General features: G+C 39.1%; 4 protein-coding genes across 4 annotated transcripts; 1 reads left to right on the top strand and 3 right to left on the bottom strand.

The window, feature by feature from the left end:
- Window positions 1-619: 619 nt before the first annotated feature.
- SAPIO_CDS6066 (Glucosaminate ammonia-lyase) lies at window positions 620-1,965 on the top strand (the record flags this gene model as incomplete). The annotated part of the gene is made up of 5 exons (XM_016788259.1): window positions 620-638; window positions 748-819; window positions 919-1,037; window positions 1,141-1,843; window positions 1,904-1,965. The coding sequence occupies 5 exons, from the start codon at window positions 620-622 to the stop codon at window positions 1,963-1,965; spliced, it is 975 nt and encodes a 324-aa protein (XP_016642016.1).
- A 3,117-nt stretch (window positions 1,966-5,082) lies between these two features.
- Window positions 5,083-6,833, bottom strand: SAPIO_CDS6065 (uncharacterized protein; the record flags this gene model as incomplete). Its single annotated transcript, XM_016788258.1, has 4 exons — window positions 5,083-5,204; window positions 5,427-6,332; window positions 6,383-6,439; window positions 6,539-6,833. 4 exons carry the CDS (start codon window positions 6,831-6,833, stop codon window positions 5,083-5,085), a joined length of 1,380 nt encoding a protein of 459 aa, XP_016642015.1.
- Window positions 6,834-7,552: 719 nt separating this feature from the next.
- Window positions 7,553-8,875, bottom strand: SAPIO_CDS6064 (uncharacterized protein; the record flags this gene model as incomplete). The annotated part of the gene is made up of 3 exons (XM_016788257.1): window positions 7,553-7,842; window positions 7,917-8,697; window positions 8,756-8,875. The coding sequence occupies 3 exons, from the start codon at window positions 8,873-8,875 to the stop codon at window positions 7,553-7,555; spliced, it is 1,191 nt and encodes a 396-aa protein (XP_016642014.1).
- Window positions 8,876-15,574: 6,699 nt separating this feature from the next.
- Window positions 15,575-16,199, bottom strand: SAPIO_CDS6063 (uncharacterized protein; the record flags this gene model as incomplete). Its single annotated transcript, XM_016788256.1, has 3 exons — window positions 15,575-15,657; window positions 15,749-16,065; window positions 16,129-16,199. 3 exons carry the CDS (start codon window positions 16,197-16,199, stop codon window positions 15,575-15,577), a joined length of 471 nt encoding a protein of 156 aa, XP_016642013.1.
- Between the last annotated feature and the right edge of the window lie 6,685 nt (window positions 16,200-22,884).

Raw genomic sequence — 22,884 nt, 5'->3', positions numbered from 1 at the left:
CAGGATATCGCCAGTTGCTAGCGAGGCCGACCTCGGAGGAGTACTTCTCGTTCTTAGTCACCCCTCTTCGTACCCCTGACGCTATTTACTTTGTATTTTCAGGGACCAGGCCCCCCATTAGCACATAGAGATATACACTACAAAATAATACCTTCATGCTGAGACATTCAGACACACTCAAGCTTTGTTGCAAGTTGGTCAGGAGTCAGGACATTGACTTTTCTCCACCTACAAAGCAAAGTATGCAGTAGAATCCCAGCATTGCCTAGTCTTTCGTCTTGAGCAATTTATAATACTCGATTTGATTAGAAATCGACAAGATAGCCCAAGGCTCCAAAGCATTACTTGCCCGTTATTGATGGTAGTCTGCGTCAACGATCAATCAAGATCAATATTTTAAGGGAAAAAAAAACCCGAGACACAGCGCTTGACCCCACCTCCATTTCTTCGCATCTTCAAACAACTTCTCGCGACGAGCCATTCCCATCAAGCCGCCAAACTGTTTTCCTTCGCCTTCCCTCGCGCCTTCCGTTTGAGCGCGACTGGGCTCTCCATCGCCGCTACTACAGTTTCTTTCAAGACTGCTAGAAATTCTAAGCCCGCGCTGGGTACACGAACCATGCACAGTAGGATCATCGGTATGTCGTCGCCTCCAATCGTCTCTATTCCACGCGTAGAGGAGGGCAGTTTAAGAACTTGCAAACTCCTCCCCCGAGAGTACAATGGCGTGCAGTTGTATCTAATTAGGACTTAAAGTCATTGGGTCGGGACCGGCCGCCCATACCGCGGCCATCTATCTTGCGAGGGCCGAGTTGAAACGTACGTGGTCCCCTTTGTCTGCAAGGCCGTTCAAGCCGGGAAGGCTTTCGTCCTTCTTGTTGTCTAGTCTGCATGTTTGCAATGCTAACCCTCTCCAAGCCGTCCTCTATGAGGGATTCATGGCCAATAACGTAGCGGCCGGTGGACAGCTGACCACGACGACCGATGTCGAGAACTTCCCCGGATTCCCCCAGGGTATTCTCGGCCAGGAGCTTATGGTTTGCTGCGCCTACCCCAATTTTCTTTTTCCTTCTTTCTCCTTTTTCTTTTTTGTCACCATGCTGCTCGTCATGGGATCTCTAACGGTAATTTGAGACTTAGGATAAAATGAAAGAGCAATCCGTTCGTTGTGGAACCGAAGTCATCACGGATACGGTTTCCACTCTCGACCTATCCTCACGCCCTTTTAAGTACACCACCGAATTTGGCTCCGAATCTAACGTCCATACCACCGACGCTGTTGTCATTGCCACGGGCGCATCGGCGCGCCGCCTCCACCTCCCTGGCGAGGAACAGTACTGGCAAAAGGGTGTTTCTGCATGTGCTGTTTGTGACGGTGCCGTACCCATATTTCGCAACAAACCTCTTGTGGTTATTGGTGGAGGTGATTCAGCTGCTGAAGAAGCCTTATTCTTGACAAAGTATGGCAGCCATGTTACGGTACTTGTGCGCCGTGACAAGCTAAGAGCCAGCAAGACCATGGCCAACCGCTTGCTCTCCAACCCCAAAGTTACCGTAAAGTTTACAACTCGACCAGTTGAGATTAGGGGAGATGATACCGGCTTCATGAATGCTCTCCTCGTCAAGAGCACGGCTACGGGCGCTGAGGAGGTTATCGACGCGAATGGCCTGTTCTACGCCATCGGACACGATCCTGCTACGAGTCTTGTCAAAGGCCAACTGGAAACGGATGCCGATGGCTATATAGTGACGAAGCCGGGCACAAGCTTAACCAATGTCGAAGGTGTGTTCGCTGCCGGCGACGTTCAAGACAAAAAATATAGGCAGGCTATCACAAGTGCTGGTGAGTTCAGCGCCGGTCATCTCCTTCCACGTACTTGAACTAATCGCTGTTAAACTGTAGGATCCGGCTGCATGGCTGCGCTCGATGCTGAGAAGTATCTCGCCGAGAAATTTGGAGAATAGCGAGTGATTCCATGTTGCGCATAGAAAACATCTGGGCTCTGCATAGGCCCAGTTGGTTGCCTCGTGGCTTAGTTCATGTCATCACAAGTTACAATTACCGCATATATCCCAATAGAGTTGCTGATTCTTCTCTCTCTCTCTCCCCCCCCCCCTTCTCTCTCTCCCTTTTTTAGTTATTTCTTAACTTAGAGCGAGGCTTAACAATGTCTTCCTGGCGGGCACTCCGTTCATGGCGAAAGAATCTTATTACCTGCTGTTATGGAAATATTACATTATGCCTTGGCTGCGTCGATCTGCTAGCTGGCAAAGCTCTTGCGAATTCAGCAACACTTCTAACATCTCTCGAATTGAATTAGATTTATCTTGAATTAAATATCAGCCAGCAATCCTTTCTTATCAAATGTTCTCCCCCTCTCTCTTCCCTCATGTTTGCCCATACACAGAGTTCTGGGAAACTAACGTCTGCTCTCTCCTCCCCCGCACCCCCCTCGCTTGCCGCCATTTCTGGAAGAGGTGAACTATACACTATGCTCTTATATATCTGATATATCTGCGGCCGGAGAATAATGTGGTAGTAAATAAATTCGATGGTCAAGCCCGGAACCCGCTTCATCACACCCCACGCTTGGGATCCTTGACTTAGATTGAACCCCGCCAGTTTGTGAAAATCCCCACGCCGTGAGCAAAAGGAAAACTCCAATAGCTCTGTCTCGGACTTCACAGGCATAGCACATCAATTTTGGGAATTTGCAACTTACCATTCGTCGGGTATTTATCAACTCTGTTCACACGACCATATATGGGGGCGGGAGTAATAACATTTATATATATATATATCTAGGCATATCCCATGCTATCGAAGCCTCGCGCCATGCATAGTCAGGCTGACTATTTCAGCAGGAAGATGAGCGAGCTGTTGGGCGACATTTGCGTGTACTTAGTAGACGCCATCAAAACTGGCCGTAGAAGGAGCAGCTCTGTACAATGCACGTGTACTTGTTTGTGTACACGTCTTTCGACCGAACCTTGTTGCACTCAACATCTCCACAGGAATCAAGCAGCTCCGTGATACGGTGGCCACATTTGTGGTGGAGGAAGATCCTGTGTAGACACATTTCCGCTCTTCGGCACCAGATATCGGGTTAGGTATACGCAGCGAGTCCGGTTTATGCTGATATCCCTCCAACACAAGGCTGCTCGAGGGGTCTATTCGCACCAAGGCGCACGTTTCGTCAGCGTAGCTCGACATATGGTTCCAGATTGCATCGTTCAAGGTGCCATTACCGGGGGATGCGATAAGCAGAGTGATGGGGATATCTCGGAAGTCTGGATATTCCGTGTAACCTAGCTTTGACGCCTGCGAGCCTGAGGTTAGGAGAGAGTGCAGAAGGAGCTTTCAGACACGGTATGATGGGGATGAGCAATCGTGAGATGTGTTCTTCGCTGGTGCTTTTCTGTGGCCAAGGTCCTCTGAGCCATCGATTCAAGGACCGGGCAACGGATATATATAGTCATCCACCTTGGGCCACACTCAGAGTCTTTCCCCTAATAAAGGTCGCGAAGCGTTATATTATATCACGTCTACCTCCCCCTTTAGACCCCAAGCCGTCACCGCTCACCCGTCGTAGACCTTCTCTTCACGTCAACACATTTTATCCCACTCGTGTGTCCGGCTGTTAATGGCTGTAATAATAAGGAGAAGAACCCCAAGGCAGCATGCGCAACAAAATAGACTGACATTAATGCTCATCCCCGTTGAATAGTTCTCTTGTCAAAAAAGAGATAACCGTCGCACATCTGGATCCCGAGTTCCCATGACAAATCTGCGGCCGCTGACACAGGTGGACAGAGGGACGACACGTCCACGCACACTTGACAGAGCACATCAGGCCCGAGAATGGACGAGATTCGGTTTAGAGACCATATCCGAAGCCCGCCATTGGTTCTGGCATTGGCAGACGCTGAGGATATGGAATCAAATCTCCTCGCGAGGCGTCACCTCCGCCTTCACCCCCACTGTGAGCTTCCCCTCTTGCCCCGCCCTTCTGTCTCTGTCTTTAATATTGACGTAGCATACCAGCTGCAAGCTCACATTGTTTCCACACTAACCCCGCTCGTCTTGTGGGCATCGTGACTCCTAGAACAGCGGCGGCAGACCTAGCTTGGATTAGCCCCCGCCCTAAATGTTTCGTTTGCAAGGTTTCGTTTCACTTGAAAGTTGCCATAAGCCTGGGTGTCCCGAGAAATGATCGGCTCGTCCTAATCGGGACCCCCTTGCCGGGATGGAACAAGGGCGATCGACCCGGCCAGTATATCCGTGCCATTTCTGTCCCCGTGCCGCACACAGCCGGACTCTTCGGATTCCTCGTTATAGTAATTCATAACTTCCCTTCCCGCCTACCGCCCATGCTGCTGGACCAACGTGATAACAACTGGGTGTGGGAGGCATAATATATACCAAGAACGCTTGTTCTGTGCTCTGAAGTGGCTCCACCCATGGTTCTGGTCTCCGAGTCTTCATGCTAAACATGTTGAATTCTATGCCAGATCTCAGGCGACCCCCCACCACCATCGCTCTTGCTTATTGTAAAAGATAGACTGGGTTATGCAGTCGATTCTGTCATCAAGTATTCCATATATCCGGTTGAGTGCTGGGGCACAATATGCCAATTTGAGCGAAGGCCCAGACCAGAAGAATATGCACCGCGAATAATGCAAGGCTTGTTGTATGGCCCCATATCCAATGTCCCCTGGCGTAGGTTTGGCCCCTCTCAGCTTGCAAGCTCGGAAGGTTAGGGCTCCTTACCGGTGCCGCAGCAAGGCCGAGATCTAGACCTGCGAGTAAAACTAAGGGAAGACCTAGAGTAAAGTTGAACATAAAGGGTAAACAGGGGCGAGCGAGAATAAGCATCTTTAAGAGGAACAATACTAGACGGGAAAAGAGCGGCTGCCATATCATGTCACTAATAGATTCGTATATGCGGCTGAGGAGGATGGGATATAGGCTGCCCCCTGGCGGGGAGTTCACAGAAAGCGGAGGGCCCATGAGGAGTGGTGTGTCGGGCATTGCATTGCGCGTTCCAGGCACCTGGTCACTAGGCGGCGTTGTTGTCGTCATCATGCCGGGATCCCCGTCCTGACCGCGGGGGGGCTGCCCTCGATGCCTAGGGCTAGAAGGGCTTGCTTGAGCCCGTGCAAACCCGGATGCCACCGGGCCTTTAGATAAGCCCACGAGGGGACTCAGCAAAGGGCGGTCAGTGCTGATGGCGGAAGGTCGAGTTGAGCTCTTCTCACATTCTAGCGAAGAGTCAGATCTAGGAAGCACAGACATCTATCTACGCCCTGTGGCAACTGGAGCGGATGTGCTGACTCTCCAGGTACATCTAAAAGGCAGGGAAAAAGAGAGCGCTGAAGCGAGTATGGAGGGGGGGGAGAAATATACCTACCTGAGTGGGGTGTACCTGGAGCCAATGGGGAGTCTAGATTTTGAACCCGACCGCTCGAGGGAGACAGCGGATGATTGGGGCTCTGGGGTAACCAGGAAGCCCCTTCGAAGGGAGTCTCGTTCTTCATCGCAGCGAGCACTTCAGCAGCACTCGGTCGATTGAGCGGCTCAGTATCGAGCAGTCTCTTCAGCAGCCCGTAGAGTTCGGGGGGGAGATCTGGGCGTTCCCTCTTTTCATCCGTGAAGCCCTTCCAGTCCGTGATTTCGGCCCTAAGCAAGTCAATATCCTCAAGTTCTTCATGAACGGCATCCGCATTAGCGTAAGGCAGGCGGCCAAAACACATAAAGTAAAGTATCATGCCAAGAGAGAATATGTCAGACTTTGTGGTGAAGTTGCCGTATCTGCCCGTTGCGTCGGCTCGCAGAACTTCGGGAGCACACCATGAGATAGTTCCCGTAGCACCCGTTGACTTACGAATGCCGCCTTCGGATTGCACCTCGCCAAAATCGCTTATGAGACAGGTTATTTTAGCTCCTTCACGATGCAATAGGCAGTTGCTTGGCTTCAGATCACGATGGATGTAGCTAGCACCATGTAGATATGCTAGTCCCGATGTGATGTCCCTGAATAAGGAGTATATCTCCTCAAAGGAAAGCCAACGGCGAAGATTCTTCGGGCGCTCTGTCTGTCCCCGAGATCTTCTTCGCATCTGCGCCTTGAGCTCCTCCTTGGTAGTTTCTTTTTGCAGGTCTCCGAGAATGTACTGTAATAAATCTCCTCCGTTGCAGTACTGTTGTAAAATAAAGGCACACGCAACCGGGGGACCGAAGCGATTAAGTGTTACGTTTTCCAACCAGACATGCCGATAGGAAACGAGGTTTGGATGTGACAACTTCGCAAGTAGTTCAACCTCAACGAGGACTTCAGAACTGGTTAGATCTAGGAGCTATTCGTGATGGAAGAAAACCCACCCTTCTCAAGCCAGGTGTGGTCATCACCAACAGGCACCCGCTTGCACGCAAAGTGGCCTAGAAGACATGGTAGTCAGGCAGCTGTCCTCTGTTCTATCTTACGGCACTGATAGTCGCCCGTGTACGCCTTTAGGCCCAAGGTAACAGGTAGCATACCAAGATGACAGCCATCAATCTCGTGGCGGACGAGGAGAACGACACCCTTTCCTCCCCTGCCGAGTTCCCTCTCCTCAACGAAAAAAGTGTTGAAATAATTGGGACTGAAGGCATCTCGGCGGATTCGGCTGCGTTCCTGATACGGTGTACGCGTTCCACCAAAGTCTCCGTTGGCGGGTGAGGAATCAATGTCAACCTCGCGAGACTGAGGATGCTGGACAAGTCGGCGAATTGGGCTAGGAGGGTTGCGCGAGCTCTGGTTCTGCTCCCCAATGGCATGAGTGTCCCTCAACATTCGAAAATAATTCGGGCTGACATAGGACTGTTCGGGGACAGGGAGATCGTAATGGCGTTCAGGAGATGGGGAACGAAGCGGCCGATGGCACGTTGGACATTCTGCCAGGCCACGAATCTCGAGCCGACGAGAGGATGGGTCCCTCACGACTAAGGCATTCCGATGCTGTCTTCATCCAGTTTCACCGAGTCAGCAATGGGCAACGAGAGGTAATGGCAAAACCTTCTGGAAAAGGAGCCGCCAAGGAGATCATTTCCATAGGGTACTTGCAGAATGATTTCACGCCCTTCCCTCGAACTATATGGCACAAGAGACATTATGAGGGCAGGGCAATACAATCGGGCCAAGTCTGTTTTAGAGACGGCCTTCTTAGGACAGGAGAGAGCCGTTCGCCATGGCGAAACAAGTATCTAAAGAGGAGAGAGATGGGGCTCTGGGGGGTCGAAGATCGTAGTGATGGTTGGCGCCACTTCACAAAGCTCGAGGGACGTTGGAATCAGAGGATCAGGCGAGGATCATTGTGCTCAAAGGAAACTTGATCAAGCTCCCTGACAATTAATCAGAATTAATGAAGATAGCACCAAATGATACTATGATAGTCTGATATTCGTTTAAACAGTGTTTTATGGCCTAACTTAATATTGCATTACAGAATCTACTGCCCCACCAAATTCCAATTCGAATATTGATTAACTATTTACCTTTGCAATCATACTCGGTTAAGATGCAACAGCGACCCTTCTCTTCACACGTCGAGCCTTAACTTGTTGCGCCTTCACTCCGGGCCCGAAATCGGGAACTCCGCCGAGCGTCCCGAAAATGTCGCCGATATAATTGGCCGCCGCGACACCCTTTCCAAATTTGCAGTTCCATCCATGGATAATACCTTTGACAATCTCAATGCCGGTATTAAACAAGTTATCGATAGCAATGTGGAAGCCGTTTTGGTCCAACAGAACGAGGTGTTCATAGGTGCTGACACCCACTGGTGGTCTATCGAAATTCGAGCCTAACAGAGAGCGAGTGGTGAGCTCGATACTTCAAGTTCCTTTCATGGCGCTCGCCACATAGCTTGTGACCCACCTGCTCTCATGACAATGACCCTACCGAAGTCCACAAGCCCTTCAACGGCAGAACGGACTAAAACCCCGAGAGTCGCATTGTCCTCCTGCGCTGTCATGCAATATGAGGCAGAGCCATTCGTCCACACGGCGGCCGTCTTTTCAAACGCATTGCTGAGCAACGTGCCAGTGTAATATACGTCACTAGTGGCGACATCACATTTGATCACTCGAGGCGGTTCCGTTGCAGGGAGGTAGTCAACGCCCATGGGTACGTATTTCAGTCGGTACATATTTGTATCCTCCGAATCCGTTAGATCAGAGGCCGCTGCCAGCCTGAAGACGTCGTCCCTCAGCGATTCATTAAGCTCGAATACCTCGGTCCCGTAGAGGATTGACGGGTACTCGAACGGCTGCTTGGTTCCAAAAGCCATGTACCCAGTCTCCCAATGCTCGGGCATCGATCTTGCGTCTATTTCGTACTGCAACGCAACTTGAATGGCATACTTGACGATGGCAACGCTTCCCAGTGTTCCATGTTTGGGATTCACCCCGGCTATTCCACTGATTAGGAAGTAAGTCTTGCGGAGGTCGAATGCGTTTGACAGAATGAGCGACATCATTGTTGCTGCGCCGTTGATTTCGCCTTCTCCAATGACCACCTGGCATATGGTATAGTCTCCAACACAGTAGATGTACGGAAAGAGCATTGACAGTCCGCGAAGATGAAATTTCCTCTCCGTCAGGTCTCCCATTCCACTGGCTGGCAGCCTCCTCTGCCATATTTCCGCCTCTGGTTCGAACTGGTTTTGTTTAGCTCCGTCTAGAGAAGACAGAAGACCCGCTCGGTATTGCACTTACCATACTAATGATGAAAACCTTAGGGGCGATCTTGCGATGCGGGAGGGCGTTGGCATTTGTGAGACACAGGAGATCTGCGACAACTCCGGCCAATATGGCCAGTGTAAGCGGGAGACGCATGGTGATGAGAGTACCGAACCTGACATGATGAACCTTTCGACTTCTGTACCATGTGGAGGTCGGTGTCTCCCTTTTATACAGTCTACACTCATCCCACTCTCTTCGATCGCGAGGCGTAAGTGAGTATAGGGTTCTCTGATTCTACCAAAAGTAATGGAAGAACCCCCCCCCCCGAAAAGAAAAGAAAAAAAAGCTAGCAAGCCGTGGCACTCTCTAGTCTATTTTCGAGCTGCACTGTCTCGGAATCATAATCTCATTGACCTCAGCCCGAGCTTTGTCTTGTCGTCTTGATTTGATGGCGTCGTCTTATGGGCAGAAGACATATCGTGCCATTCACTTTATACGAAGTAGGAGTAGTAGAACAGCATTCAGTTGTGACTTGTGAGGAGCCTTGGCTTGCTTTTCCATGAGGACCCTAAGACACCACCACATCTAGAGTACAGCTGGCAAGACCAAGGTGCGATTCGTGATGATCCCGAGGTGACTTAGGCCCCTGGCGGTCTTCGTCGCTTTTGCCAGGTATTATGTATTAGCTGAAAAGAGAGGAAATCCCGGAAGAGAGAAAATAAGCAACGGAGGAAAAAAAAATATTAAGTAAGTGTTTACGGTACCACCCAGCAAAGAAGCAAAGATTCAACCAAAAAATTATAGCTTTCAGAATCCCTTTGAAGAGGTAATCTAAGGACCTAGTGACCTATTTACTTGGAGTCTGACAGAATCGCCTCGATGTTGTTAGGTGTTGCCTTCACATCGATTCATTCTATATATTTACTTGAGTTTTATCACCTTCACAGATTGTATGCAACACTTACCTCGTGGACTAACTTGTAAACCTCGTTCCTGAAGACGCGGCCTCGGCGTGGTTGACCATTATTAGCATCCCAATACCTCCCATCCAATTGATTCTCAAACTCTAAACAAAGCATTGAAATAATAATGCACCAAGCAATATTGATGAGCTTAGAAAGCTAACGCAGCTCCTCAAAGAATTTGTAAAACCTGTGCTCGTTTTCAATTGTTCTGGAGGATCGCAAACCGTCTCCAGAACTTGTGTTACCAAGAGCTATTTCACTTTCTTGAGGACTTGGGAATAATATGTAGGAATAATATATAGCTCCCTCCCACGTGCATCAATGATGGACACGTTCCCGCTAGAAAATAGCGCCAGGTACAATCAACGATGGGTTCGGTTTTAATAGACAAAGTTTTGAATGTTGACTTCAATGTTCAATGTCATTTGGTTTTGATGGAACGATGAAATGATTAATGGATTGAATTGGTGTACACAGACTACCTTCGTCATAACTTTGTACTTTGAAGAGTAATTTTTTTGACGTCGTTCAGTTGTTCCGCCGATATGTTGCCCCACCCACCGAGTCAGGCTAGATTTCGTTTCTATTTTGAAAAGTAAAGTATTGTTGATGTTGGCGTGGAATACGATTTCCATCCTTTGAGCAAGTCAACATCAATTGATCCACCTGTTGAAGACGCCAAGGTCGTATTTACGAGTGCTGCGCACAGTAAGTCGATAAGTCATCCCGAGACGGAATAATCAGGATTTCCACGATCAATTGAGCCCTGATTCTCCGACGCTTGGGTGCCAGCCACTCGCGCCTCGCCGGCTGTTCCGTTAACGGCTCTTTGCAGTCTTCACTCGGTCGAAGCAAATGATAGTATCCCCGCTGAACAAAGGGGTTGTGGCCCCTGGCTTTCGCCCAGCGGCCCAAGATGGAGTCAATTGCCTGTCTCGCACTCTACATCTATATTCTCGGCGTATCGAAACGAGGCAGAAGCTAACCCCGAAGCTGTCACGACTATGTTCTGGGACGACAAACTGCCAAACGCTTGTGCAAAGCACGACAGGTCACACTCTTAATTGCGTGTCGGGGCCACGTAGACCCACGGGGCGGTCACATTTCTCTGTCTCGGGCTTATTACGAGCCAAAAGCACCAAGTCTGCTGCACCTACTCCCTCTCGCAAGGCGAAAGTGCCGATCTCCAAGCTCCCTCCCATGAATCGTGCTCCAGGAAACCGAATCCAATCTCCCCCATCGCCGGTCCACCCTAGTGCCCGGACCTCAGCTCCCACGCGCTCTATGCGGAAGCCGCAAATTTCGCCCGGCCCGGGCGCCACGAGAACGCCCGAATATAAAGCTGCCGCTCGGAAGTGGACAATGTCTCTCATTGCGCTTCCCGTCTTTCTCGTTACTTCGTACTATCTCTTTGACCGCCGTAAGTTCAATGGACCCTCAACAACTCCGTTGGAAGCTTTATTCTCACACTCGCCAGTAATACTGGGCACACCTCAGAGATCCGTACCGTCGACCGATGGAGAACCAAACACCCCCTCACCGACCAACCGGGCCGTGTAGAAGACGTCGGAATTTCAACAACCAAAGAGTCGACACTTCCATAAGGAGGCCATTGTTTCATAGCAAGCTCTCTAGCACCAGCTCGGTGGATTGGCTAGGGAGCGAGCGGGTGAAGCCTGCCAACAACCCTAAGTGATTTATTTCAGCTTGGGTCTTTCTCTCCCAACCCTCCCCATTTACAAGAGTTGATATTCCGAGCGACCACGCCTTCGCGGCAGTCGACCTGTCTAAAATACAAGCCGAGTGTCATTCAGACTCACACACGTGGCCGTCGCTCATCTTGTGCCATTGCTGCTACTGGTTATCAAATCCGACGCGTCTTTGCCTCGGTTGGGTCTGGCAGCAGCTTCTATGCCAATCATTTGGGTTGCCCTCCTTTCCTTGGTGGTTAATCTTGGCGAGGCACAATAAGCAGGGATTGTTTTTCTGTGGCAGGAAAATTCAAGGTTCTTAGGTGGATTCAGACCCTTTAAGACAGTAAGATAATGTCGAAGACGCACAATTGACGGTTTACCGCCGTTATGATGAAATATAGGTTGTGAAATTTTTTGGATATATTGGCCGAGGGAGTTTTCTGTGATACAGAACGAGCCCCGAATTTGGATAACAAATGGCATTGAGTCCTGTTACCAGCAGTTGGATGCTCTAAGGTAGATACGTCCCTGCGGCCAGATGATCAGATACCCTATCGAACTGTGAGGACTGTACTGAAACATTGTTAATGACATTCCTCTCCGATTTGTCCACGGCATATCCTGTGAGTGCACTGTAGCGTATTGGTTTCCCCCCTCTTTTCTCTCCGAAACACATCCACCACCTTGATCTATTGCTTAGAGAACCTCCGAATTCCGCGCCTGATGCCACTGTCAACGCCAACGGCAACCCTTTCCAAAGGCAGGCGGTTCTCAATCTTTCGAACAGTCCTTGATACGGGTGGCTCAACACGTTTAATGCTGCGCTGAACCGACGGTGTAATGAAGGAGATGTTCCGTTCCCAGCGAGGCGCCCAGCGAGCCGTTTGCGTGGCAAGACGTTCCTCTGCGCCGGGGATGAAATAGAAGAACGGTGCTAGAGCCCCGACCCCGGCCACACCATAGCACAGGGACTCAGGCGAGCGGACCAACGGAATTCGAACCATCATGTTTCCTTTTTGACAATATGTCAAAGGTAGGGGGAAAGGTAAGATAATAAACTCTGTGGGTAACCGTGGGAGCTGCTTGGGTTTTGTTAGCCTTGCGAGAGTGAGATCTCATTGACGAGGCGGCCCACTGACGACGGTTACCTACTGATTTATCTGATCTTCTTATTGAACTCCGAGTAAAATGGGAGGAGAATCAGCTTTGCCTAGTCAAATGTTGGGAGGGGATCCGAGAAGTAGAAAAGGATGGGGAAGAGGGTGTGGAGGTGAGGAAACGGACTGGAGGCGGAAGTTGGGTGCCTTAAAGGACATGAACTGGCCAACGATTCACAGTAGCAACTTTACTCATGTTGTCCTTCTTCCGTCACGAGAGACGCCATCTGATACTCTGCTAGGTGATCGGGCACCTCAGAAGAAGCGGGGTAACCCTGGGCCGTTGATTTACGGAGTATGTCGAAGAACGCCACTGATCCGACACACTGACATTCAAATGTTTACTTGAATGGCAATACGATGCGTGTACCAGAGTACTTGTTGTTCTTGGGCGGCATGGACAGTAAGACGAGGGAGCACGGTTGTAATGTTTGGCGACCTGTACTTCAGACTTGGATGGGCGGAAGTACTCAATGCTCTGGTATTATTGAAGTACTCTGGTCCGGTCGAAAGTACAAAGTATCCTGATACAATTAATTGGTCGTCGGGGGTCTAGGCCATGGAGGAATTACGAATACTGTGCTCTGAAGCGTCCAAGGTAGAAGCCATTTGATATCAAATCCCATATTTGCCCCAGGGGTGAGGGAAATCTGTCTGTGTCCTGGGGCTTCCTCGTAGAAATCAAAGCGAGTTCGATAGCAAAGAAAGACGAGTGGCTCTCAAATGTGCTGTTTACCAAATGAACGCATCCAGCCAATATAATCTCATTTGATCTCGACCGTCCACAGTTCCCTTTTTTGTCATATCTTCTCACGCAAACTACACTGCTAATGATTTTCACTCGTTATATCTAACCATACGATTTTACGCATTTTACGCTACCAGACAGTAGTAACACAAGCGGTGGTACATTTGAAGAGGAATTCTACCTTAGACACGCAAGAGGGAGACTGTGCGGTGAACTCATATGAAGTACAAGATTGATCTGAGGAGGAATATGCCCGAGAATCCTGTCCTTGTAGATTCTGCGCCCTCCTTTCTCTCTCTCCCCCCCCCCCCTTCCCAAAAAAAAAAAAAAACGAGCATTGCCTTCTCTTCGTTTGTCTTCGAGCCGATCAGTCGACGGATCAATTTAGAGTTCCTTGCTATGCATCATTGGACATTGATACGTCGAAAAACCATCCATGGATCATTGATGAATTGATGCCGGAGGACGTTCAATCGTTACCGACCATGGATCCACTTCCCCGCAAATCTGACATGGTCTCGTCTCCACAGAGTCTGTGCACTAGGCAAAATCGAGGCCCCGTTTCTTGTCCAGAGACTTCTGGGCTTTCGCTGCTGAGAGGAATAAGCTTTCGTAATCCTACCACGCTGTCTAGTGCCCACTAGTACCTCGCAGCAAAGCGGCACTAATGTTACTGTGGAGTACTATTAGTTTAGAGCTAAGACAAGACAGAACGCGCTTTCTGGGGAGTCGCTGCACAGTGCAGTCTTGGATGGATAGTAGATCAATTGGGGGCTGTCGCGTGCTTCTCAATTCGAAGGTTTTTGGAGCACCGGACAGATAAAAAGTTACTTGACAATAAAATAAAGTAAAATACAGAATTACCGTAGCACATCTCATTCGTAAAAACGCAAAAGGCGGCATCAATTGATCGATGACATATCCCCTCCAATTACCTTTATCCATCAAAGGAGGAAGACGACCTAAGTACGGGATTTGCCCTCCCTTTGCTTCAACGCGGTCATCCTCGGCTCGTGGCGGTTGCTTTGTCTGTTACTCCGCTCTACTTCTAGCTATCATAATCTCCGCCTGTTTTTGAATGATTTAGAACATAAACCATCAACGACAATCCCCAGCGAGGAAGTCTAGCAAATGGCAATTGCGCTCTGGGAAACCGTCAATGGATCAATTTGACCAAGATAATGCCGGCGCCGCAAACACTTCGTCGAGAGTTGGGTGGAATGGGAAAATCGCCAAGGCAGACCTACGGCCAGCCACTACCCCAAATCTCTGCCCCTCTCAACTTTGTTGGGTCAAGGCTAGAAGCCCCACTAACGGCGCTACCTCTACTTGGGAGTACGGAGTACACTACCCGAATTAGATTTCAGGGCTACAACCTCGATCCTCTCCTCGTAATTCGGTGGGTCCTCACGCTTTCTGGTTGACGGCGAGTTTAGCGGTTTCGACATCGCGGACGAGAAGGGGCTACTTCAAAAGCCACTCAAATGGACCAGTCACTGGGTTTTTAGAAAAACCCCCCCCCCCCCCCCCCGGTTCATTAACCAGCGTGAAACTGACAAAAGTACTCTGCTCTGGTCAGTCAATTACTCAGGATGTGGCAAGATGACCACCTCACTCTCGCTGGCTCATTATTTCGAATCAGCAAAAACACCGCAAGGACTATGCGCTCTAGTTTTTCGAAGACAAGATTCGGAACCGGAAGGATGGAAAAGGGGTTCTAGTGGACTTGATTTACTTATTCGCCCCCATTGATCCAATCCGAAAGGTTTTGAGGGATTGCAGACCTAGTCCTGCCTGAATTATTATTAGCAGACCCTGAACAGTCCGCCCGCCGGGAGCTACCTAGCTCCATCTCTGATCCAGTCAAATCCGCAATATCCTCGTGGGGATTGAAGCAACAGTAACACGAGGAGAGATCGAAGGCCAAGTCGCCACATGCTAGGTCATCATCTCCTCGGCAATGGCTACTGGTTTTGTGACCGATGTAGGGACCAACCCACTTGTCGAGGTGAGTCTCGAGGATGTCGGATCCATATGGTCCTGTGAGAGCATATTTGGGGTGAAGTAGTATGGGGAAGGCCATCTCACAGTGGGAAGTGGACGTATACGTATCAAGTAAACGCTTCCAGCCACAATCAAGTTCTGCAACGGAGACTGATTAATTATCAACGTAGGAGCCAACTCTCTCAAAACAATAGAAAAACTACACTACAAATCAAGACACAGGCCAACAGCTTGTCCTCTTGGGACACAGTTGCGAATATCTCGCCACTGGACCGAACTTCGCCTTAACCAAACGCATCCCTGCCCAGCGCCGACTTGGAAATGCCGTGATAACCCCTGCTAATCCAGCCGTTTCCACCAAATATGGCTCTTGTGAGTACCGTTCTGCTGTGAAATCCACAAAAAGCGCCCTTCGTCGGGCGTGTCGATTATAGTGTAGTTCCGTCTTTGTCTCGTACCTATGAGCGCCGGTATGTGCGCAACCGTCAGCGGACCGTGGAGGATCTGGCCCGACTCCTCCGTCGCGGGGACACCAGGCACGGCTTCCTGGACAGACCACGGTCCAGCATATGACAGAGTATGCTTGCCCGCCTTTGCCCAGTCAGCATCGGACTGGCCTTCCTGGGACGGGTACGTCAAATTCAAGTCCGGAGGGAGAAGGCCGGAGTCGGCCGATGCGACGGTTGTTGACATGTAGCCCGACTGAGTATAAGTCATGATGCCGATAGATCCGCTTCCCCAGGCAACACTATTCACCGGTTTGCCATCTCTAATCCTAGAGCGCCATCCGTTATATATTACACGTGGAGAGTTAATGGCGGGTCTAGGGGAGACTCACTCAGTCCGATTATAAAGCGCGTAGGTTCCTGCGAGAAATGCGACGAGATCTGGTTTCATGATGTTGCTCATTTGAATATGTGGAAGGTGAAGGAATGTCAATTGAGATGTGACTGGGAATGTGAAGCAGGAAGTATGTGGTATTCTATACCAATATATCTAGATAGATATACGAGTGAGCCCGGACCTTCTCGTGGAAACATGAAATAAGATTTTATTTATTTTATTTTTGAGTAAAGAACTTCACTCTGTCCCCCGGGACCGTTCGAACTTTATAGCCATTATGCCTCCCGGAAGGGGTTACATTCAAGATCCCGAGTCATTCTAGTAGTTTAATCGGATCGATCGTATGGTTCCGGCGGACGCATGTGAAAGGAGGATGTAGTACTATATCCAAACACCATCTCTAGGAGCATGTTACCTTATTAAGATGGGAAGATGTATACTCCAGGTTAGCATAACCCACTGCATTCAGGTAACAACCAAATCCGACATTGGAAATGCAAAGTACTAGATAATTAATTATACGTAGCTTCGTTTAAGGCGCGAGCTGTACACTCCACCGTCTACCCTATCAACAATTAGCATCTATTACTCTTTTCCACCACAATTCCGTCGCCCAGAATGCCTCCCGCGACTTCGAGCTTTCTTACTCTTACTAGGAGTATTGTTTACTCTATATAGTCTATTCCCCTCGCGTCTTTAAAATAGCACTTCGTAGACTAATTTATTATTAGGGAGGAGTATTATATAGTAATTCCTTTAAGCCTATATACTAAAAATAGATTGTAGAGCCTATTAGCCTAATTACTAAAAACCCCTCCCTTAATTATATAATTATTAATATTATCTAAGGAGGAAGTAGAAAATAGAATTCTTAAACTTTATAATATTATAGAATATATAAGTAATTAAGTTTAGATTTAATTTTATTTAAAAAACTAATTATATTATCTAATTCTATTAAATTTTAACTATTTTTTCTTTAAATCTTCTAAGTTAAATCTATTTCTTCTTTCTTTTTTATTCTATTTTATATTCTTAAGCTCTAATTAAAAAAATAAATTAGTATTTCTATATAGATTAAATAATATATTATCTATCTACTTAATTTTATTATTATTATTATTAAATCTTATCTCTTTTTATTAGTTCTACTTAATTATAATAAACTATATTATATAAAAGCTTTAGTAAGTACTTAAGCTAATTAGTAGCTATTATCTAAAAGAAAATTATAATTATTAGCTATTATTATAAAAGCTATAATTTAGATTATAAAAAAAAAAATTTTTTTTCTTATTTTTTTTTCTTTTCTAATTTAATATTTTTATTTAATAATATTATATTTAATTAATAACTATTTAATTTTTTATATTATATTAAATTTATTTTCTTTTTAAATAAAAAAAATCTTTTATAATATAAAATTAATAATTATAAAAAATATACTAGTTTTTTTAAGATATTATAATAAAAAATCTAATAAACTATTATAATTAATTAATATAAAGCTTAGCTTTTAAATATAATTAAAATTTTATAAATATAAATTATTAAATTAAAATAATAAATCTTTTAATTATATTAAATTCTTTTTAAAATTAAATAATTTAATAATTATATTTAAAACTAAAATATATAATCTATATTAATATATATAAAATTCTAAATAAATATTTTAATAATTAAAAATTTAGATATATAATTATAATAAGTTAAACTCTAAAATATAAGTACTAGTAATACTAGTACTTAACAAACCCTATTCTAACTATATTCTAACTAGGCTTTAAACTATATTATTAATATATTATATAGCCCCTATAAAATTTCTACTTATTATTACTATAGTAATACCTTAGTATCTCTATTATAATATAACCTAGCTAACTATTTCTTTTTTTTTTTTTTTTTTTTTTTTTTTTTTTTTTTCTAATTATTTTATAATAGATATTTTTTAATTTTATATTATAACTAATATAATATAGTAAGCTTATAATATATTATAAAATAACTTTTCTTTTTTAAAAAAAGCTTTTAAAAATAATAGCTAATTACTATAATATCTTTAAATATACTTTATAAAGTAAATATTTTATTATTAATAAAATATTATTTAAAAAACTTAAAATAAGTTAACTATATTATTAAAAAAACTATAAATTAAATAATATAATTAATATATAAATAACTTACTTAACTTATAATTTTCTTTTAAAATTTATAATTAGCTATAAACCTAATACTATTAGTTAAAACTATATTAGAAGATTATATTCCCTTCTCTAAAATATCTATAATAATATCTTCTTTTTTTAATATAATTATAATTAAATTAAAGCTTTTTTTAGATTTCCTAAAGTTTATTAAAAAATATAAAAAATATATAATTTAAATATAATAAATATAAAATAAAATTAAAAATAATAATTTAATATATAATAATAACTAAAAAGTCTAATATATAATTAATTTTTATTTTAAATTAGTTTTCTAAATAATAATATTTATTTTCTATTTTATAAAAAAGCTAGATAATATTTAAGATTTTTTTTTATAGATTATTTAAATTAAATATATACTAATTAAAATTAAAAAGCTTAAGCTTATAATAATCTCTATAATTTTAAATAAGGTAATTATAAACTATATATAAATTATTTCTTTTAATATAAATAATTAATAGTAGAGATTAGTAAATTAATATAGAAAGATCTAATTAAAATATCTTTTTTAAAAAAAGAGTTTTAATAAGATCTCTATAAAAAGCTTATTAATAATAAACTTTTTTTAAATTATTTTATATAAATTAAATATATAAGTAAAATAATTAAAAAAATTAAATAATTAAAATAAAATATTTATTATATTTAATTAAAAAACTTTATATTAAGTAAAATTAAAAAGAAAAATAAAAAGATTAAGAAATAAAATAAAGACTTTAATATCTTTTTAAATATTTATTTTTTAATTAACTATAATAAAGATATTAAAATAATAGGCTTTAATTATATATATTATAATAACTTTTTAAAAAATTATAATTATTTTATTAAAAAGAAAAAAGATAATTACTATTATTATTATAGAAAATATAATTATTATTATTATAATTATAAATAATTATTATTATTATTATTTATATACTTTATTAAAAAAGTATAAATAAAAAAACTAAATAATAATTTTAAAAAATTTATATTAAATAATAATTTAAAAAAAAAAAAGCTTTAATATAAAAATAAATATTAAAGTAAAAAGTAATTAATTAATAAAAATAGAAAGCTTTTAAATTAAAAATAAATAAAAAACTTATTTTAATTATTATTTAAATTAATAAAAAGATTATATAAGCTTTAATAAATATAAATTATAATTTTTATATAATTATAAATATTATTTTTACTAAATTATTTTATATTTTTTTTATAAACTAAAGATCTTAAATAATAAAAAGCTTTTTTAATAATTTTTTATAAGTTTATATAAAAGGAATTATAACTTTTAATATAAAAATTAGAGATTTTATTAAATAGCTATATATTTATATTATCTTAAATCTAAATTAAAATTTATTTTTAAATAAATTATAATTAGAAATTAATAATATAATATATTATATTAAAAAATAATAGCTTTATTATAAAAAAATTAAGATTATTATATAATTTATTAATTAGAAAAAGCTAATTTATATTTATAAAATCTATTTTATAGCTTTTTTCTTTATTATCTTTTTTACTATTTTTTATTAATAATTATATTATAAAAGCCTCCTTATTATTTTTTAGCTAAAAGTAATTAATATTACTAATATTAATAAAGTTTTTAAAAAAAAGCTATCTATTAAATTAAAAGACTATATATTTAAATATTTATTAAAGAAATTTTTAAAATTCTTTTTTAAAGATTTTATAAATAAATTATTATTTTACTAATTTAATATTAACTATAAAGTTAATCTAATTTTAGGAAAAGATAGTATAAAGCTATTACTCCCCTAAGGCCTATTATATTATATATTTTATAAGAAACTATTAATCCTATATTAGATTTTTATAAACTTAATTAATAAAAAATTTATTTAAGTTAATAGCTTTTTAATAATAGTTTTAATATTATTTATATAGAAACTAAGTAGAAGTTTATATTTCTATATAGATTACTAGATATTTAATATAATTATAAAGAAAAACTATTATTTTTTATTTTTAATTATAAAGACTTTTTATAATTTAATTAAAATTAAATAGTTTATAAAACTAGATATATAAATTATTTTTTATAAATTTTAAATAGCTTCTAGTTATAAAAAAAAGATTATTTTCTATATTTAATATAGCTTCTTTAAATAATTAATATATCTTTTTAATTTAATAAATACTTTTATAACTTTCTAATAGTTAATTAATATTATTTTTTATAAATTTAATAATTTTATTATTATTTATATAGATAATATATTAATTTATATTAATAAATTAAAAAAAGATTATAATATAAAAGTAAAAAAAGTCCTTTAAATACTTTCTAATATAAAACTATATTTAAATCTAAAAAACTATAAATTTAAAATTAAGATAATTAAATATCTAAGTTTTATAATTATAATAAGAAAAGATATCTTTTATAACCTAGATAAATTATAAGCTATCTATAAATAATTAATATTTATCTTTATAAAAAAGATTTATAATTTTCTAGAGTTTATTAATTATTATTAAGTATTTATTTATAACTTTATTAAAATTATATTCCCTTTTATTTAATTAATTAAAAAAAATATCTCCTTTATATAAAAAGAAAAATAGTAAATAGCTTTTAATATTTTAAAAGCTATTTTTATAAAAAAACTAATACTTTACTAATAAGATTTTAAAAAGTTAATATAGATAAAGATAAATTATTTTAATTAAATTTTAAAAGAAATCCTTATTTAAAAAGATAAATATAATTAATAATATATAATAGTTTATTATTTATAATAACTTAGTTTTATTAAATATAATTATTTAATCTATAATAAAAAGATATTAATTATTATCTAATATTTTTCTAAGTAATTAATAAAACTAATAAGCTATAATATTTTTACTATCTTTATTAATTACTAAAATCTTATTTACTTTATAATTAAATAATAATTATTAAAAAAATAGAGCTATTAAGTTAAACTTTTTTTATATTATTACTTTACTTTTTATTATTATCTAAATAATCTTAATAATACTTTTAATATATTATTATAATAAAAGTAAAACTTTTTATAAAAAATATTAGATAAATAGGAAATAAAATATTATATTTAATTAATATTTATTTTTATATTTTTTATAAAGCTAGTTATTATTTTTCTAGAAAGTTTATAAATAGTATATAATATTATTAATAAAGATTTATTATTAATAAAACTAGTAAATATCTTTTAAAAGAAATTAAAATTATAGTAATTTTAAAATTAAACTTTTAAAAAAGATCTTTTTTATTAAATAACTTTTATAGTAATATTATAAAGTAATTAAAGCTTCCCTTTTATTTTTAATTTAAAGCTATAAATTATAAAATACTTAATAGATATTAGAAAAAAGCTAATTTATTAAGATTATTTATAAGTTTTAAATATTAATATAAAATATTTTTTAAGAAGATATATTATCTAAATTATTTATAATATTACTTTAATTAATTACTTAAGCTATAAGAGTATAATAGTAACTATAATATAATAATTTTACTAGCTAAGCTTAATATGGGATATCTACTAATTTACTTAAAACTATAATATATATAAAAAAAATATAATCTAAAGATAAGTAAAATAAAGCTTCTTTAAGCTTTTACTTATCTTAAAGAAAACTTATAGTAATTTTACTATAAACTTTATTATTAATTTTTTATTTACTAGATTAGAAAAAGCTATTTATTTATAAATTATTATTAATTAACTATTAAAAAATATATTTTTAAAGCTTATAGTTACTATAACTATTAAAGCCTATATTAAATACTTTATATATATTTATTATTATTATTATAAAATCTTTATATTAATTATAAATAATAAGAAAAGTAATTAGATTAATTATTTTTAAAGAAGACTTTATAAGCTCTTAAAAATTAAATAATAATTTAATATAATTTATTACTTTTAAATAAATAAAAAACTTAAATAAATAAATTAGAAAATATAATATTACTTATAAATATTTACTTATTATTTATAATCTAATTAAAGTAAATATATTATATAAATATAGTTAATTTTAAATAATAAAGTAAATATTTTAATTAAAATAAGTTCTTTTTATTTAAAATATAATTATAATATAAAATTTCTAATATTTTCTAATAATATTTAGTAAACTTTTTATAATATTAAAGAAAAATAAATAAATAAATTTTTTATTTATATATAAGAAATTACTAAATTTATATAAATAATAATAATTACTATTTAACTTTATTAAAAAAATTTAATAAATATTTAAAAATATCTTATTAAATAATTTTAAATTAATAATAAAGTCTAATTATAAGTAAAGAACTATAGCTTTCCTTATCTATTAAAAAAGTTTAATTAATTTTATTATAAATATATAATAATAATAATATTAAATATTAATATAATTAAATTAAATATATTATCTAATATTTATAATTATTTTAATATAGATCTATTTTAGAAAATATATAATAACTTATTACTAAACTAAGAGCTAGATAACTTTTAATTACTATTATTTTATAAAAATAA

This window comes from Scedosporium apiospermum (assembly GCF_000732125.1).
Source record: "Scedosporium apiospermum strain IHEM 14462 chromosome Unknown SEQ_SAPIO_0100, whole genome shotgun sequence".
Lineage (NCBI taxonomy): Eukaryota > Fungi > Ascomycota > Sordariomycetes > Microascales > Microascaceae > Scedosporium > Scedosporium apiospermum.
This window is presented reverse-complemented; position numbering and strand designations above follow the sequence as displayed.